At 50.2% G+C, this 18,665-nt stretch overlaps 1 protein-coding gene and 1 long non-coding RNA gene across 3 annotated transcripts in view; both read right to left on the bottom strand.

Moving 5' to 3' along the window:
• LOC114701256 overlaps positions 1-12,170 on the bottom strand; it is a 30,732-nt gene extending 18,562 nt beyond the window's left edge. For both annotated transcript variants that reach the window (XR_005093070.1, XR_003735803.2), the window contains exon 1: positions 12,025-12,170. This is a non-coding gene — a long non-coding RNA (uncharacterized LOC114701256). The remainder of the gene's footprint in view (positions 1-12,024) is intronic.
• Positions 12,171-14,042: 1,872 nt separating this feature from the next.
• Positions 14,043-18,252, bottom strand: Sox1 (SRY-box transcription factor 1). Its single transcript, XM_028881297.2, has one exon. It carries the CDS (start codon positions 18,228-18,230, stop codon positions 17,055-17,057), a length of 1,176 nt encoding a protein of 391 aa, XP_028737130.1. The 5' UTR covers positions 18,231-18,252; the 3' UTR covers positions 14,043-17,054.
• Between the last annotated feature and the right edge of the window lie 413 nt (positions 18,253-18,665).

Here is an 18,665-nt window from a genome sequence, read left to right as displayed (position 1 = left end):
TGCCCATGGGATACTGAGAACTTAAAATATGGCTGCTGGGAGGTGATGCTACTTTATTTTATTTGTTTTGAGACAGCCCCAGCTAACCTAGAATTCACTGTGGAGAACAGGCTGGCCTAGAACTTATAGTGATTCTCCTGCCTCAACTTCTTATTTTAGCGGATTACAGTTGTATGTCATTATGCTTTGCATATTTATTTTGAACTGGATATCTGCTAAATCTTTGTTGTTGTTGTGTTTAGATTTATTTACTTTATGTGTATGTGTGTTTTGCCTGCAGGTGTGTGCTGTGGGATGTTCTGTGTGTCCTGTGGGAGCCCGTTCTCGGGTTCCTCCTGGCTTTACCCAGCAGGTCCACATAGAGGATGATTAGGACCACCGGCCTGAGTGCAGGTGTCTGAGATGGTCTGCACTTGGCTGTGCTGGGGGATGATCTGTATGGCAAATGTGTTGCTCTCATTGGTCAATGAATAAAACCTGATTGGCCGTGGCTAGGCAGGAAGTATAGGTGGGACTAACAGAGAGGAGAAATAAAAGAACAAGAAGGCAGAAGGGGTCACTGCCTGCAGCAGCCCCCAGGACAAGGAAGATGTAAAGTACCCATAAGCCACGAGCCACATGGCAAGGTATAGATTTATAGAAATGGACTAATTTAAGATATAAGAAAAGTTAGCAAGAAGCCTGCCACGGCCATACAGTTTGTAAGCAATATAAGTCTCTATGTTTACTTGGTTGGGTCTGAGCGGCTGTGGGACTAGCGGGTGACAAAGATTTGTCCTGACTGTGGGCAAGGCAGGAAAACTCTAGCTACAGGTGTGTCTGTGCACAACACTGCATGCTGTGCCCTCAGAGGTCAAAAAAGAGTTGGATCCTCTAGAACTGGGGTTACAGACACTTGTGAACCATGATGTGGGTGACGAGAACCAAACCCAATCTTCTGCAAGAGGCAAGAGTAACAACAGGTGGTCTTAACCACTGAGCCATTGCTTCAGCCCTCTACATGTCACATTTAAACAGCCACATATAACAATTGGCTACTGAATTGGACCACACATTTTGGGGTAAATTTGGGAAGTAAAACTATAGTAGCCGGGCGTTGGTGGCGCACGCCTTTAATCCCAGCACTCGGGAGGCAGAGCCAGGCAGATCTCTGTGAGTTCAAGGCCAGCCTGGGCTACCAAGTGAGCTCCAGGAAAGGCGCAAAGCTACACAGAGAAACCCTGTCTTGAAAAACCAAAAAAAAAAAAAAAAAAAACACTGTAGTAACTCGGAGTTTGGTAAGGATTTCTTAGTTACAGTACAAAATGCTTGGAGAATAAAAGGAGATCAGTCAAGGAGTCATCAAAACTCCTTAAAAATGTTTCTTTTTTCAAAAGATACAACATTTGCCAGCCACCTTCCTAGTGTTCAGAATCTGTGAAATCTCTAGCAAGGTAGGATTCACACCTGGAATCCCAGCATGGGATGTAGAGGAAGGAGGATCAAGAGTCTCCAGTCTCAGATACAGTAGACCCTGTTTAAAAAAATAAAACAAAGTAACCCTTAGGCAGGTGGTGGTGGCAAACGCCTTTAATCCCAGCACTAAGGAGGCAGAGGCAGGCAACCTTTGTGAGTTCAAGGCCATCCTGGTCTACAGCATGAGTTCCAAGACAGCTGGAGTTACACAGAGAAACCCTGTCTCCAAAAACAAGCAAGCAAACTAACAAAAAACAACAAAAAGTAACTGTTAAATTTCATAATATGCCAGGCGGTGGTGGCCCACGCCTTTAATCCCAGCACTCGGAGGCAGAGGCAGGAGGATCTCTGTGAGTTCAAGGCCAGCCTGGGCTACCAAGTGAGTCCCAGGAAAGGTGCAAAGCTACACAGAGAAACCCTGTCTCGAAAAAAAATTCATAATATAAAAATAACACACAAATATGGTTAAAACAGAACAGAAAATTTCCCCCAAGAAGATGTCAGGATAACTAATAGGCATCTGGAAAGATGAAGTCAAGGTAAGTAATAATTAGAAAAAATCAAATTAAAACTCCAGTTGGATAATGCTACATGATCCGTCACAGAGCTAAGACAAAAAAAAAAAAAGTGTGGATATGGATGTAGATAAACGGAACCCTCAGACCTGGAAATGCCATCACGCAAACTAAATAAACATGACCAGGGACGGGATGTGCTCAATTAGTAGAGGCCTTGGGTTGACTCCCAGGACACATATGAGCCTATGGTAAATACACTTGAAATCTCAGCACTTGGGAGATAGAGGCAGGAAGATCAGGAGTTCAAGGTCATCCTCAGCTTCATGGGTAGTTTAAAGCCAGCCTGAGCTAGACCCTGGCTCAAACAAACAAACACACAAAAAACCAAAACAACAACAACAAAAACAAAACAAAAAAAACCCCACAGTACAAATACTTAAATTTGGTTTTTGCAATTAAAGTTAAGCAAACATTATCATAGGACCTGCCCTTCTACTCCTGTGGGTTAACTGAAAAGAGATGAAACATGTGTCCTTACATGAACTTGTATTCAAATTCATAATGTAAAACTGAAGTGTTCACCGGTTGGTGAGCAGACAGACTGTGGTAGCCACGCAGAAGAATATTACTCAACAGTAAAAGGAATAACCTAGAGATATACGCTATAACGTGGATGAACCTCAAAATCATTGTGGTAAATGAAAGAAGCCAGATTTTTAAATATAAAGACAGAGTTTATAAAATTCCATTTGTAGAAACTTTCAGGAATTTAAAACATTCTGTAGTGAGGAAAGGCAGGCATGTGGTTGTCTATGGATGGAAGCATTGGAGGGGCCAAGGAGAATAAAATAAAACTTGAGGGTGGTAGATGTGTCCATTGTCTTGATTATAGTCTTGTCATTTTGTCAAATGGTATCAGATTTATACTGTATTTGGCACAGCTTACTTACAAATTAAGTATCCATGAACAAACTATATATAAACAATCTCAAGGGAGATTTCACCTTGGCTCCTATACCCAGCTAAAGTACCCGCTCTTGTGCTGCTGTGTTGTAGAAGACATAACCCACCAAAACAGAGTGGAAAGTAGGGTGACAAAAACAAGCGATCTTGTGGGCCTGAGGATGTAGCTCAGCTGGTTCCATCCCCAGCACCACTGGGTCTGAGGATGTAGCTCAGCTGGTTCCATCCCCAGCACCACGAAACTCAGATGTGGTAGCGTATGCCTGTCATACAAGCACTCAGGAAGTAGAGGCAATGGGAAAAAACATTCAAGATCATTGTAGCTATGCAGAGAGACCAATGTGAGATACATGAGACCCTGTCTCAAACAATATCAGCAAGGATTCCAGAAACTTAAGATCCACGTGGAAGAGAGATGAACCAGTGAGGGAGGGCAGTGGCTGAGCTTGAAGCAAGCAGACACACAGTGGCCCTGGAATGGCTGGCACCAGGAGGCTGAGCTGATGGTGTGCCTGCTCTTCTGGATCTAACTGTGTGACTCTGTAAGTAACCAAAATACCAAGCAGGTGAACGGTCTCACAAAACAGGACCATTAGTGACGTCAGAGGGCACAGACCCACAGGAAAGGAAATCCGATCCCGCTTTACCACGGGCTCAGCCATGAATGGTACTGTCTATTCAGAACAAACTCCGAATGTCAACAGAACAAGCCAGGGCCCACCTGCTCTGAGAAAGACGGGTTGGGGAAAATAGGAAAGAACAGGGGAGACTCGGTTGCTACAAAGGCCTGACTGGGTAATAGCTACAGTGAGCGAATCAACCCCAGGCAATGCCGGCGGCGGCGTGGAATGCAGAAATGTGGATAGAAAGATGTGGGGGAGATGACCAAAAAATGTAAGTAGCTGTTGCTAGAAAACGCAGTTGAGGTAGGTGGAGCACGGAGCTGCTGGGCGGGCGCCTTGAGAGCCTGGCCACGCTGTTGGCCTTTTGTACAATGTTCATGTGTATTACATTAATCATAAATACTAGACCCTGCCAGCTCCAGATTCCTTAATGACACGTCCTTTGGTAGATGACTTAACTCCTGGTTTCTTTTTAGGGCCTGGCATAGTTAAGTTATACTTAGCATGTTGGAGGCCCAGGGTTCAACCCAGCATATGGTACTGACTGCTCAGAAGTGTGGGAGGACGGAGGGAGAGCGGCCTCAGCTGTGAGGTATTGTCTCTGCACAATGTTCTTCCACAGGGATGGAGGTGACTTACAGTGGCTCATGTAATTCCACAAAAGAAATTGGACTGAGAATAAGGAAGAAAAAGTGAGGTAAATCTGGTCCCCTGGGGTCGCTCAGTTTCTTCCCTCTGTGACTGTGTCCCCGAGGGGTGAATTTCACGTATGGTGCTGCCCTGACATGAGGACCATCTTTCCCCTCCAGCCTCCTGCAACTCCCGCCACTCTGAAAGCAGATTATTAACCTGGGTGACTCGGGTCAGCTGGAGGGCAGCTGCCCAGCTGTGTGAAAGGCCTGGGAGACACTGCACTCTGTGAGAGCTGTGGACTGGAGTACCCGTTCTGGAGGGGAGAGGGGAGCCTCAGAACATACAGTGTTTACCAGGAGAGATGGTCACAGTCAACAGGGAACACCATGGCTTGAGTGGCATTTCCCAGAAAGAGCTGGAAACCCTGACCCAGGACACTTGGTGGCTAGCAAGGTCTTTGCAGGCAGATAGGTCTGGGCAGGGTCCTCTGTGGGGCCCTCGGCTAGTGACATCTGTCCTTTACAGAAGGGGTTTTGGGGAAATGTGGTAGTTCAGTCAGTAAAATGCTTACCACACAAGCAGAGGGACCTGGTTCCTAGAACCCCCTTAAAAAGACAGGTGGGATGGCACGGAGGTACAGTCTCAGTGCTGAGGAGTGGCTGACAGATCTCCGCTCACTGGCCAGCTCGCACTGCCTGCTCAGTGAGTTCCAGGCCAATGAGGTGGACCACACCTGAGGAGTGAACCCCCACATGCATATGTGTGTACAGAGGCATGCACACCCTCTCCTGCATACAAACATGTATACACACATACACACGCACAGAAGAGAAAAAAAAACAGAGATAAGAAAGGAAGGGTCTTCTGAGGCAGGCGTTCACAGGAGCCTTTACCACAGTGAAGATGGAGGCAGAAAGCCCCATGCTATGGCAAGCAATGCCAAGATCCCAAGGCAGCACCAGAGACCTAGGGAGTGTAGGCATGTCTTGACACATACATGTCAGAAGAAGCTACCATGCTAGTCTTGAGCCTGGAATTCTCCCCAGAACTGAAGATCATAGTTTGGTCCTTCAAGGCTCCCTGCATGGCACTCTGTGAGTCCCAGAGACCTGCCCAGGGGGTGGCTGCACAAGCATTTCATATAATCAATCCTCTGACTTCCAGGGGCATTTGGACAGCTGGATCCCAATTCCAGATCTGTTTGGGATCTTTGGTATGCTCCTTCCAGGCTGAGAAGAGGTCTCCGAGGACCTGGTGTCTGCCCAGAGTGGTCAGTTCCAGCTCTACCTTTCTAGTACGTATTCTTTCTTGGCAGTCAGTGGCTTCTTCCCTCATCGCTCTGCCTTTGACTATCTCCTTGCTTCCTGAAAACTTTTTTTTTTTAAATCCCTTTAACATTACAGGTGTTTCTTGGCCAGAGTTATAGTCCCTATATTGTTCCTACGGTCCGATCTTTGTGAAAGACACATCCAAGTATTTTAAAAAGTAACATCTCCTGGTTACTGCATGAGCAGTTAGAAGATAATGGCAGAGGGCGGCTCAGGTGGGAGTTACCACTCGTGACTCAAAACACCGAGTGTTTTTGCTGGACACTGGGGGAGGAAACAGAGCGGAGTCGAGGGCCAGACTGTCAGCTGTCTTTGTGGCTTGTTCAATTCCTGCTCTCCCTGAACCCGCCCTTTATTCTTCCTTAACTTTATTCAACAAAACAGAAGAAGAAAATACAATTTAAAGTAACAAAAAAAAATCTTTTGCAAAAAGTAATTTAAATATGCAATGTTGAAATTATCACTTTCAAAGGAAGTTGTTTTCTCATACTTGTATATATTTGCTGAACGTACAAGGTAAACTATTTGAAAAAAAAAATAAAAATAAAAACGCTGGTCAAACATTGGGGTTTGGGAGCAAAGATGACCCCCCTCCCCCCACAAACTCTCCCTTTCCTCCTGTGCTGGGGATGGGACTCAGTGGCTGGTGAATGGCAGGCAAGGGCCACCTTGTCCAGCCCTCTGCTTTGAATGTGCTCCTTCACCCTCTGAGCTGTTGGTCACATGACGCAAACACCATCTCTGCTGCTCACACACACTGCGCCCACACCCAGAAACAGACACTGCCACCATCCTGCACTCAAGGAAGGAAAGAACGCATCGGTCCACCGCTGTTTCTATTAGAGAAGATGGGATAAAATAGAAATAGAAAGTTGGGGAACACCACGCCACCTTTACGAGGGTCTCTCCATGCAGATAAACAGCTGTGGGGAGAGAGCAGACATCTTGGTGTGGGGAATCCTTTGCCTCCAAAAGTGACCGGAAACTAATGACACAAGTGTCTGGCACCAGAGTTCACACACTAGTAGTGCCTGTCACCCCTGATTTAAATTCCGTTATGTTAATGAGTACGATGCCAGTGTAAAAACTTTTCCTGCTCATTTAAATAAATAAATAAATAAATCATTTACTTCAGTCTTTACACCAAGAATACTATTAGAAATGTCATCTCGATTTCAAAACACTGACTATGAAATTTGGATAATAAAGTAAATTATCCACTCTGTAAGGGAAATTATATAAAATTCTTAAAAACTAATTAAACCAACACTTTATTATTCCCGGAATGAATACATCACCTCTGGCATTTATTTGCAGAAAAAAAAAAATAAAATTGTATTTCAAGCCACAGCTGAAATTAAGCTACGCAACTTGAGGAAGACATAAGCAACAACTTGTATTTCTAAATAACTCTGGGAGCCGAGGCTCAGCGCTGCTGCGAACGGCATACAATTTCCCACTGCCCACAGCTCCCAGGCTGACAGAGACGCCTGCTAGTTCTGTCAAGCACTCGAGACCAAACAATTTAATATATGTTTCTGTTATGATAGCTTGGCAATCGTTTCAAGGCAACATGCAAAGATTAAAATAAATATTTTTCACTTTCACTCTTCAAAGAATAGAAATTCTCTCTCTGCTGCAGGTATGTCTAGCCTGTGGCCCGTGGCTGCATGCGCTCCGTGATCACTGAGTGCAGCCAGACACATGTGAAGATCACAATGGCGTGCCACAGCACCAGAACGTTGGGATGTCTGCATTATTGCTTCTTAGCTACTTACACTGCTCTGCTAAGCCCCGCCAGGCTGGCGTTGGCCCTGGGTTTCCTGGTCTGCTCCATTTTCCCCACAGGAATCAGTTTAAACACTAAACTCTCTGTCAAAAACCCAGTTGCCTAAAGCTGGCATGTCATGAGCAGCAATTTAGCTCCAGTTCACATTGAGGCTAAGAACTACCTCCAGCCAGGTGTTTGCCTCACATGGCCTCTGAGATGTCCTGAATTGCTGATGCTCCAGGAATTAAAAACCCTGCACGGTTTCTCTGAGTTCACTGTGGGGTCCTGAGGAGCCTGCAGCTTGGGAACCCTGGGAGTAGCGAACAGCGTGGGAACATGTGATGTGCACAGCTTGATCCCGCGGCGTGGACCTAGCTGCTTCCTATGCTCCCTGCAGATGCCTCCACCGCCATATCCAGTTTTGTGTTTAGGGATTTCAAATCTGCAGGCCGCATATTCAAATTCACTCAATAAGGGCTAATAAACCAGATGCCTGGAGGTAAGTCCATTGAGATTAGCTGACATCCTATGTAGATCTCACAGCATCAAGACACCTCCATGCCAGGAACCCTCAGAACCCCTGGGGGGCTGAGTAGAACAGCAGTACAGAGGACTGACTGGATTCGGGCCATGGCAGCCTTTTCCTGCGTCCTTTCCAGGTGTCCAAAGAGGGGTCTGCCACATGGTCCTAAAGGAAAATCCCTTTTGACACACTGCCACTAGAGAACACCCTGAACTCACCAGGCGCCCAAGTGTGCAACAGGTCTCCAGGGGATCGTGGGGGCAAAGAGCAAGTTCCCGGGGGCTCATCCAGTATGGAGACCACAGCGGAACCTCCCAGCCCATTCTCTGGCTCTGCCGCTTGAGGAAGGAGGCACACCCCTGCCCAGCAGCGAAGTCAACCATTCTGTTCCCGCAGTTCTTTCAAATCAGCTGCTCCCTGCCATAACCCCAGGGCCAGCGCCGCAGTCAGGATCTCACAGCTCTAAGAACACACTCCGGAAGAACACCCGAGTGTGCTGTCCCACTGCCCCGCCTCGGTACGCAGAAGGCCGAAGGGCTCCCTGGAAGTAGGCCAGCCTTCTCTGCACGGGTCCTGCACCCCTGCATCTGCCCTGTGAACTCAAGTCAACGATTGATGTGTTGTCTCCCTGCGATGCGCACAGAACCCGGCTGCGGTCTAAGTCACAGCTTCCTAAAATCCCAAGTGAGACATTAGCTGCAGTGCTCACAGCATGCAGTTTGGTGGCATTGGGGTGTCTGTCCCCATGTGACTTCTGCACAGGGCACATCTGCCCCCTCGGAGCACATTCACTAAGGAAGAGTTTCACTGACACAGTGCCGGCCGCAGGGGCTGTAAGAGCAAGGATGGGAAGGCGACCCTTTGGGGACTAATTAAAATAAATCCTAAATCAGTCATCTGAGAATGTTGTCATAAATGTGCTCCTCAAATCCATTTGAACGTCCTCATAACAGTTCCACTTTAAAAATGTATGTTGTTGACATTAATATCAAACTTGTAACGTGTTTTTTTAAGTTCACTCATTTTTATTTATAGTATGTCTTGATGAAGCTGATTAATCTGACTTTAGATGGCATTCCATTGTTTAGAATGGCGACGCATATGACCTATTTACATTAGAATAATAATGTGCCATCTTATTTTTATGCTACATATAATTTCCCTTAGCAAGTAGATCTTTATCTAAATTTCATAGTATTTTAAAATCAACACTACATTTACACCCCTTGTTTTCCCCCCAGCCTGGAACACTGAAATAAGTGATTTATTATTTTAATTGAGCATTTTAAATTTTAAAATGGAAAAAATAAAACAAAACAAAACTTCCCATCCTCTCTTGTTTCAAATCTCCTTACCTGCCAATCACTGACTGAGTTCTTCCTTGGGCGGTGGCTGTACTTATCAATACAGTGAAGGCCACCCCACTGCCACACTGAGCCCTGCTGAGACAAGCCCGTTAACCTGCACATGGCACTTTCATGTACACAGCTCTTCCTGTGAGACACTCTCATAGGGCATACCCATTTCACAGATGTAGTTCTGATACATGTGGAGAGAACAATGTGGTCATTTTGTATGCACCGGTAAATGGTGCCTTTGCCATCTGGCTAGCAGGAATGTTTTGGTGCACACCAGAGTGGTTATCGATCCAGTTCATGCACATACAAACCCACTTGCTTAAAGGAAAGCATTGGGGAAGACTGTTCTGGCCCAGCAGGCCTTTCACTCGCTGATTTCTGAAGAATGTGTGTGTGCCTCCCTCCCCTGGTCTGAATAGACAACTCTTGAGGAGATGCCTGATATGTTTGGGAGTGGGGTAAGGTAGGCTGAGACAACCAGCCAGAAGTGGGGAACAGGGCCAGGCTTCATGGCTGCCTTCTAGGCACAAGATCCAAATAATGAAGCACAAAAAACTCCCTTCACCTAACCTTGCTTCCCCCCCACCAAAAAAAAAAAAAAAAAAAAAAATCACCAATTGAAGAACTAAATGAGCCCTTTATAAAAAACAAATTGCTACTCTGATCTTAATCATCTCAACATAGCCCTGGTAGTTGCCCACTGTACACACACACACACACACACACACACACACACACACACACACACACACTGTCATCTGCAAACACAGGCTTTCCAAGAGTCCTCCAGGGTCACCATCAGCATCTCCCTGACTGTGCCTGAGACAGGCCAGATTCTTGTGGCACCTGTGGTCAGCCCATCTGGGTCCTGGTCAGAGCATGGAGGCTGAGAGACCACTACCCCTGCAAAGCTCCAAGTCTGAGTCTGGTACTGAAAGTCCAGTCCAAAGTCACCCTAACAAAGTCAGCTCTCCTCAGGGTCACATCACCACTGCCACCAATCACAGTCCCACAGTGTGCAAGCCACACAGGGAGGACCGGGCAGTTTTGGGAATCAAGTGACTTCATGCTCTATTGGAAGGCTTTCTTGGACTTCCTCAGGCCAGGCCAGGTGCTCAGGGTGTGTCACAAGAGTGCATCATCATTCCTACCTGTGTGTCATGGGTCTCACCCAGAAGACAGTGAGCCCTGTCCCCTTGATCTTGGAATCATGGGCACCTGGGAACAGGCAAGATTGACATCTGCTGAACGGATAGGGAGTGTGACAGCCCTGAGAAGTCTCTTTGCACTGGGTGGGTCATTGCACCCTGCCTCTGCCACACCTGGCTCCTGAAGTCCCACTGCCTGACTTGGATTTCAAGGGCTTGCTTCTGCTTTACCTGACCATCCCTGGAGACCCCCTGATTGCTGGACTCTGAAACCCCGTATGGTATTCCTACCTAGGTGTTTGGTGACTCTGGTTTCACATCTGCGCCGCAGACCGCAGTTGAGGCAACTATTTGTTAAGTGTAGAGAGCAGATGTCCAGGTCAACCTTCTCTCCTCAGTTCAGCGTAGAAACAAAGGACTGGCGTCCAGCTCCCTCCGACAGAGGTTCGAGCCCCTCCATTTACTGAACTGTGTTTGTGGGTCCAGTTTTTTAAAGCCTGACTGTTACAGTTCTCTTCCTGGTTAAAGATGCTCACCTGGATGGCCCTGATCCTGCCATTTAGAAGCAAGACACTGGTCTCCGCTTTATTTTTCTAGAAGATCCTGATGCTGTTTCTAACTGCTGGATAGGTGGCTTTTTAAAAAAAAATCCATACTGTGCTTTTGCCCGTGGATTCCCTGACTCATGTGGAATTGGGGTCAGGTCGCACTGTGCATGTCTCTCCCCACGCAGTGTGCCACCGCTGCCTCATAACATCTCTTGTTAGCATTTCCGGGGTGCTGGGAGAGAAAACAACGTCTGGGTGATGGTTCCTGTCAGTTTCCTCATTGTCAGGCCCAATCTTACGTTTCTCCACACTCACAATATTTCCCCACTGGGAACACGCCTGACATTGCAATTTCTCACAACTGCGGCTCTGCCGTGAATGCCTAATTCCCGAAACTGCAAAATCTAACAAAAGCTGATTTTTCCACTGATTTGACTGGCTGACTATTCCGAGGCATTGCGTGTGGTGACCTGCTGTTCTCCACAAACAGCGTCTTTAATGTACCCACACGGCTGTTCTGAAGTGGCTGAGGGCAATTAAATCCTCACGAGCTGCCCGCAGGGCATTCAGGAAGACTGGATGGCCAGCGTCCCTGTCACAGACTAATTTCCCCTAGAGGTCATTTAGCAGCTGGTCCTGCAGCATTCTGGTCTTCGATTTTGAACTTTGAACTCGGAACATACTTTCCACCTCAGTGCGTGTGAAAGTCCACACCGTGCCCACTGTGCAAGGATGTGTGAGCTCACCAAGAGTTGTATCATTTAAACACACACACATACACACACACACACACACACACACACACACACACACAAAACAAGAAACACCTAACTAAAACCGGCTCTGTCCTTTCCCTGCTGGTGGTGTTTGCTTAGGTGGAAGTGAAATTTTAGAAGATCTGGCAGTTTTGTGCTTTTTGTTTTTACTTCCAAACACATGCTCTTTGTCTATGGACACACTACTTCCTTGAGCTCTTCCGTATTTTCCACACCTGTCAAACATGAGCAGCATCATCTCAGTGTGAGTCCGCAGGGCTCTAAGGAAGGTTGAGCCTACCTCCTTTATCATCCAGCTTCCCTCCAGCCCGCCGCTCCGCGTCCCAGGCCTCTGTCATTCTGAACAAACAGTGGGTTTTGCCCATTGGTATTTCACTCACCCCGTGTAGAGAACCAGGTCTGGCGTCAAAGCGGCAATAATAACGTATTCTTTTCAACACCACCTCACCCACAGCTCCCAACGAGATGATGTGAAGAGCGGGCAGAGTCTAAAATAAAGCAGGGGTTCGTGAAAGGACCGCTAAGTTCAGCTTTCAAGGACTGGGTCTTATTTTTTTTTAATTCACTTTTTTTTTTTAATTGCTGCTTAAGGATGCTGAGTGGTGTTTATAAAACCTCTGCCTCTTGGGCAGAGGCCTGGGAAGCTTTCTCCTGAGACTCGAATCCCAAGGAGCAAGCAGCAGGCTAGTGGACCCCCAGACTTGGCCAGAGCAGACACTTCCCTGAGATCGAAACCTTTGAAGGCAGATTGCCACTGTCCAGGCCCAGACCGAGGCCCAGGCGATCCCGCCTGTGCCCGCTGGTCCGGGCCGAACTAGGCCACTCTGCCTCATCCATGTCTCTGCTTTCCAGGAGACCCTGTCTCCCCTCCCCCTCTCTGCGCCCACTTGTTGCGGTCTCGCCTGGGACCTGTTTGGTTCCCCCACTGATTGTGGAAGGGTTTGGCTGGAGGCTGACCCCAGGCCAGGACTTTCTCCGCTGTGATCCGGTAGTCTTTGACACAAACCCTCCTCTCTTAATTCCCCAGCGGCCTCTGGGCAAGCGTGGACATGAGTAGGGTGGGCGCCAGGCCCTGACTTGCCACCCCGGCAAGGATAGAGGAACTCGAAGAGAGGATGGATATCGCTCTGAACCTGGGCCTCCGACGGGGCGGCTATGCTGGAGAGCATGCGTGGGGAGAGGAGCGGGGCCTCGGAGGCGGGAAGCGGACTGAGCATCAAGACAAAGAGAGGGCCTGTCAGCGCACGGAGGGAAAGCCCAGCGCGAGCCCAAGCTGCAGGCCGAGGGCGAGGGGAAGGGAGGGGATGGGAAGAAGTGATGGACCGGGGAGAGGGTGCAGAGAGGGGCGTGAGAGAAGAGCGAGGTGCGGGGCTCAGCGGAGAGCAGAAGCACACAAGCGTGGCTTGGGACGCCGGAGGCAGAGCGCAGAAGTCCGGGCACGAGCGCCACGGGAGGCCGGCTCGCTCCCCGAGGGGTCCTGGCCCCAGCACCCGGCCACGTCCGTGGCCGCACTGCCCCGCTGGTTGGTTCTGGGAGGGGGGGATGAAGCCAGGTCCTGCGGGGCTCAGCTGGAGAGGAAGAGCCTCGCGGGAGGCGGGGGGAGGGAGGAGGGCAAGAGGAGAGGGAGGGGTGCGGCGCCCCTAGCCGGAGAGGCTGCCTGGCTGCCACCAGTCCACCCGCCACCCGGCACAGAAGGACTCCGGCGCTCTCTCCCGGGGACCCGCGCTGCATCCCTCCTCCCCATCCGCCGGGGCCTCTCAGTCCCGCCAAGTAGTCCCGGTGCCAAGGCCAAGTCTGTTTTTCTCCTGAACTTTCCCAGGACTCTAACCTAGGGTTGGATTCCACCGCTGGGCTCCCGGACACCCGCTGCGGAAGCTGGGTGGGGGAGAGGGCGTGACCAGAAGAGCCCCGGGGCCCCAGCCAGCGGAGCTCGACCCCGGCTGGACAGAGCTTGCTTTCCTGCGTCCCCAGGGCACGAGTGCTAGGAGGGCTTCTCGAACTGACTGGAATTTTCCGGAGACAGAGCTCGGCAGTGCCCAGTCTTTGTCGGGGGAAAATGAAATGCGTGAATATGAGTGTTATTCTTCTCCCACACGCATGATTTTAATAGACCTATCAGTCACATCCCGACACATCTGCAGATCAGGCGCGCTGCGCCCGCAACTCCTTAAAAAAAAAAATTAATTCGTTTCATCTGCCTACTAGTGGGCTTGAGGGAGGGCGTCAAAGTCTCAGTGGCGACAATAAAAAGGGGCCAGTGAGTTTTTGTTTTTTTAAAGTGAGGAAGAAAAAAAGGGGAAGAGGAGAGAGGGAAGGAGGGCAAGGAGAGGGGGCGGGGAGGGGTGGGGGGGGCGAGACCGTCAAGCAAATCATCCTGCTTAGTTCACCGGTGAGTTTAGAAGCCACCCAGGTGCCCTACACAAAGTTACGCAAACTTTATCCAGGCTTGACAAAGATTCTGCCCCGCTCTCCACAGAGATTTTAAACAAAATTGCACCAATGGAACGGAACGCCGCCCGTGCATTGGAAGTGAATTATCATGTAATAATGACCACAAAGAATCTCACTTGAACACCAACGTGCATTGCTTGGTTAGGAACTGCATTTATCCTTGAGTTGTGTGCTCCAAGTAAGGCCTAGGTGAAAATCCTCTCCACTTACTTAAACTGGAGAGAGCCTGCCCGGATCTGGCCCCCATTTGGAGAGGAGTCCCCCTTAATCCTCCTGCTTTATTTTCAAATTAAGTCATTAGAGAATTTCTCCTCGTCTTTCACACCAGCAGAACCCAGAGGAAGGTGGTGTGGAGGCCTGGCACAAAGCATCCCAGCTCACTGGGTGGAGTTCAAGCCGGGAACACACAACACACACAAAAAAATGAGGGGGCTGAGCCGTCTGGTGATCGCTAGATGACTAACTTTATGTGTGGCGCTTCACTTACAATGGGCCCTAACTCCTATGGCGATGAGCCCTGGGCTAGCTGCCTGCAGCCAAGGAAGCCCAGAAGCCCAGGCTTGACAGAGGTGAGTGTGGCTATTCCTGCCTCCACTACAGAAAGAAGACCTTGGTGTTGGGGACCAGTCAGCAAAGGCCCTTGTGTATTAAGGGGAAGGTGGGCTGGACCCCGAAAGTACCCTAGGATTTCCCCAAGGAGGTTACTGGGCTCTTCTTCCCGGACTGCCCGAGTGCCTCAGCTCCTTCTTGGACTCCTAAGCAAGCAAAGCCATTCTGGAAACAACAGAGCAAAAACCCTAAAGGAAAAATGAAGAGAGGAAAAACAAAAACAGGCGTCCTTTTAATACCTCATCAGAAAGTAGTGGGCAGTGTTCTCGGAGCTCTTGCAATCACTTTAAGGAGTGAGGGGTTTAAGCAAAATCATCAAAATGACTTTTTTTTTTTTAATCACACATGTCGCTTTGTAAGATTAGCATTTATACGGAAAGATATTCTCCAATGTAGGCTGAGCTAAGGTCTTGCTGAAATGATAGAGTAAGTCCACTCTCAAATGGCTAGTTCATACTCATTCAAAAAAAAAAAAGAAAGAAAGAAAAGAAAAAGAAAGAAAAAAGGAAAAGGAAGTGGGGGGAAATGAGGGGAAAGGATTCTGAAATTAGTATTATTTCTCATCTGGACTTAAGGGAAATTTCCTTCAAAAATAGAATTTCATTCTAATGTCATGATTAATTTCAAAACATATTTACTGCAGTATAGCTTTTAAATGCAATATTTAATGCTGTCAGATTACTTGAAGACGAAGTTTTACAGAAAACTTTAAATTCCAGAAAAAAAAACCCTGCAATGTACCAATAAACACCTAGAAAAAATATAATTAAAAATATTTAAAGCATCAAACAACCTCAAGATCTGGTCAGGAATAATAAACACCGTATTCTGTGTTTACATTCCCTAGCAACCTGCATCCCGTTTCACACAGGAGAGGGGGTGGTCGGTTCTTTCTCTCTCTCTCTGTGAGTGTGTGTGTGTGTGTGTGTGTGTGTGTGTGTGTGTGTGTAAGAAAATCAGCGAAATCATGTTGCATTTTCCCAGAGAGGAAGGGGGAGATGTTTGGGTAGGATTTGGGTGAGGGACACTCTGGTGGTGCGTTCTGGGTCAGGATTGCTTCCTCGAACCACAGGAAGGTAATTTCACTTACAATCCCAATTACAGAGCTATCAAAGGCACGCTGTCTTGGTGGTGGTCGTGGTCCCCCATCCCTGGCCTCTTCCCACCAGTCCCACCATTGAGTACTGTCCTTTCTCCTCCCAACCAGGACCAAGCTGCCTCAGAAACTACTACAGTAGGTGAAGGGCAGAGCCACAGCAAAAATAAAATGCAAAAACTGTGCCAGGGCCGCGGCGGTTAAAATGTGAAACCATTAGGAAGGGTTTTGTAGTTTCTCCCTTCTGTGTTAACGTCAACTCACAGAATAATCCACGGAGTTTAGCTTTCTCTTTTCCCACTGAATAAAGCCACTGAAGCGCTGCCCTCCGTTCAGCGGGGCTCTCTTACCCTTGGGCCCTATTGGTAATTTTCCTCCAACAGATTGCTAATTGTATTTTGAACTCATAAATCATGCATATAAAATTAGCACGTTTCAATTTCATAGGGAAACGGGCTTCTCTCTCTTCAAAGTATTGATTCAAATTTTGATGCATTTTGGTGGTGGTGGGGAAATCTCTTGTTTTTCTTTTCTTTCTTTTTTTTTTTAGATGAAAGACTTGCAGGCTATGTACATAATCTGACTCCTCTCCCCCCCGTACCGCAACGCCTAAAATAAAAATGTCACAACGCATTTACAAGAAATAATACAAAACAAAACAAAAAAAATGGAAATGCTCGGATACAGAGTTTTACAAAACCCAGAATATATCTCCACCGTCTGAGAGGGGACCGCGGTATAAATGAACCAACCAACCCAAAAGAGCGGTAACAGCTACAAAAAACTTGTAAATGTTTGGATCTGCCTTACTACATTTGTAACAAGTGAGAACAGCTCGAGGTCCGTCACTTGGCCTCAGGCAGTAGAGCCGGCGGGAGGTAAAGCCCGGGGAAAGTTACAGAGCCGGCAGTCATACAAAAGTTGGCATTGCCTCGCTGGGTTTTGTCCTTTGTCCTCCCGAGCCGAGAAAACGCTGTGTGCCTCCTCTGCGGACGATAAATACTGTACAAAAGGTCTCGTGAAAACACCAAAGTTCTGTCTCTGACGCCAGTCTGGTGTCAGCGCCTCGGAGTCCCGGGAAAAGGTGAGAGGGGGCAGGTGTCACCTAGTGCTCCGATCTCCAGAGCGGTCTTTTGACAAAAACGTGGAGACGTCTGTACAAAGTCGAGCTCTGGAGGCTCCGGCGCAGGCCTCACGCTCTTCGTCGCCGGGTCGGCGGCCTGGAGCCGCACTGTCCCCGGCGTCCCCGCGGCGCTAGATATGCGTCAGGGGCACCGTGCCGTTGACGCCCGCGCCCGCGCCCTGGTAGTGCTGTGGCAGCGAGTGCAGCCGGCTCTGGGCCGCGGCAGCCGCTGCCGCCGCCGGGTCGCCACCCTCGCCGGCGGGCAGGTACATGCTGATCATCTCGCGCAGGTCCCCGGGGCAGGGCGCCCGCGAGTGCGCGGGGGCCGGCGGACTGCCGCTGGGCTCTGACTTGACCAGCGAGCCGAGGGCGCCTAGGGCACCCGACGATGCGGCCGCCGCAGCCGCCGCGGCCGCCACAGCCGAGTTCTGGTGCGCGCCGCCCGCCGCGGCGGCGGCGGCTGCTGCGGCGCCATAGGGGATGCCGCCGTAGCCCGAAGGCGACGCGCTCATGTAGCCCTGAGAGTTGGAGATGGGGCTGTACTGCAGGGCGCCCATGTCGTAGCGGTGCATGGGCTGCGGGTTGTGAGGATGCGCGTGCGGATGGTGCGGGTGCGGGTGCGCCGGGTGCGCGTGCGGGTGCGCGCCGCCCGCGCCCGGGTGCTGCCCGTAGGCTAGCTGTGCCTCCTGCATCATGGCCGCGGCCGCAGCCGCCGCGGCTACCGAGCCGGGGTAGGCGCCGTTTGCCCAGCCGTTGACATGCGCGTAGCCGCCTCCCGCCGCGCCGCCGGGGCTCTCCAGGCGCTGGCCCACGGCCGCCGCCCCGACGCCCACACCCACGCCCATGGCCACGGCCGCGCCGCCGCCACCTGCGCCGGCCGCCAGCAGCCCGCCGGCCAGCGAGTACTTGTCCTTCTTGAGCAACGTCTTGGTCTTACGGCGCGGCCGGTACTTGTAATCCGGGTGCTCCTTCATGTGCAGCGCGCGCAGTCGCTTGGCCTCGTCGATGAACGGCCGCTTCTCGGCCTCGGACATGACCTTCCACTCGGCCCCCAGGCGCTTGCTGATCTCCGAGTTGTGCATCTTGGGGTTCTCCTGGGCCATCTTGCGCCTCTGTCCGCGGGACCACACCATGAAGGCGTTCATGGGCCGCTTGACCCGATCCTGGTTGGCCTTGGTGCCCCCGCCGCCGCCGCCGCCCCCGCCCCCACCACCACCCCCGCCCGCCCCGGCCGGGCCCGAGAGGTTCGTGGGCGCCTGGGCGCCGCCGGGCGAGTGCAGGTCGGTTTCCATCATCATGCTGTACATCTGGGCGGCTAGCGGGTTCACCGGCACCGCAAAGAGAGGGCCTGGAGCATAGACGGCCGGGTGGGGGTGGGTGGGTGGAGAGAGGATCAGCCCAGAGAGACTGGGGGGGGGGTGCCTAGCAGAGAGAAGGGGGTTGGGTGGAGGCAACAACAAAAAAGAGGCAAAAGCACACGCACTTAGCGCGGGTCCAGCTCGCAGGTGGAAAGTTTCTCCGGGTGCACAAACCACTTGCCAAAGGGGCCGTTGGTCAGGACGATCGCCGCCGCCGCCGCTGCCGCAGTCCGGGCGCTCTCGGCTGAGCTGTGCAAACAGGTGCAGTCGTGGCCAAGTTGAGGCTCCACTTTCTGGGTCTGAAGCGGTGCCACTGGGCCCGACACGGGGTTCGCTGCCTCCTCTTGGCGGCTCGAAGTCTCTTCCCTGCGCTGGCTTCCTTGG

Source organism: Peromyscus leucopus, chromosome 17 (assembly GCF_004664715.2).
Source record: "Peromyscus leucopus breed LL Stock chromosome 17, UCI_PerLeu_2.1, whole genome shotgun sequence".
NCBI classification, from domain to species: Eukaryota; Metazoa; Chordata; class Mammalia; order Rodentia; family Cricetidae; genus Peromyscus; species Peromyscus leucopus.
The sequence above is the reverse complement of the archived record's forward strand: the minus strand, read 5'-3'. Positions and strand labels throughout refer to the sequence as shown.

Excerpts from the sequence above, each read along its gene's own strand:
- Sox1 (XM_028881297.2), bottom strand. The coding sequence starts at position 18,230 with ATGTACAGCATGATGATGGAAACCGACCTGCACTCGCCCGGCGGCGCC.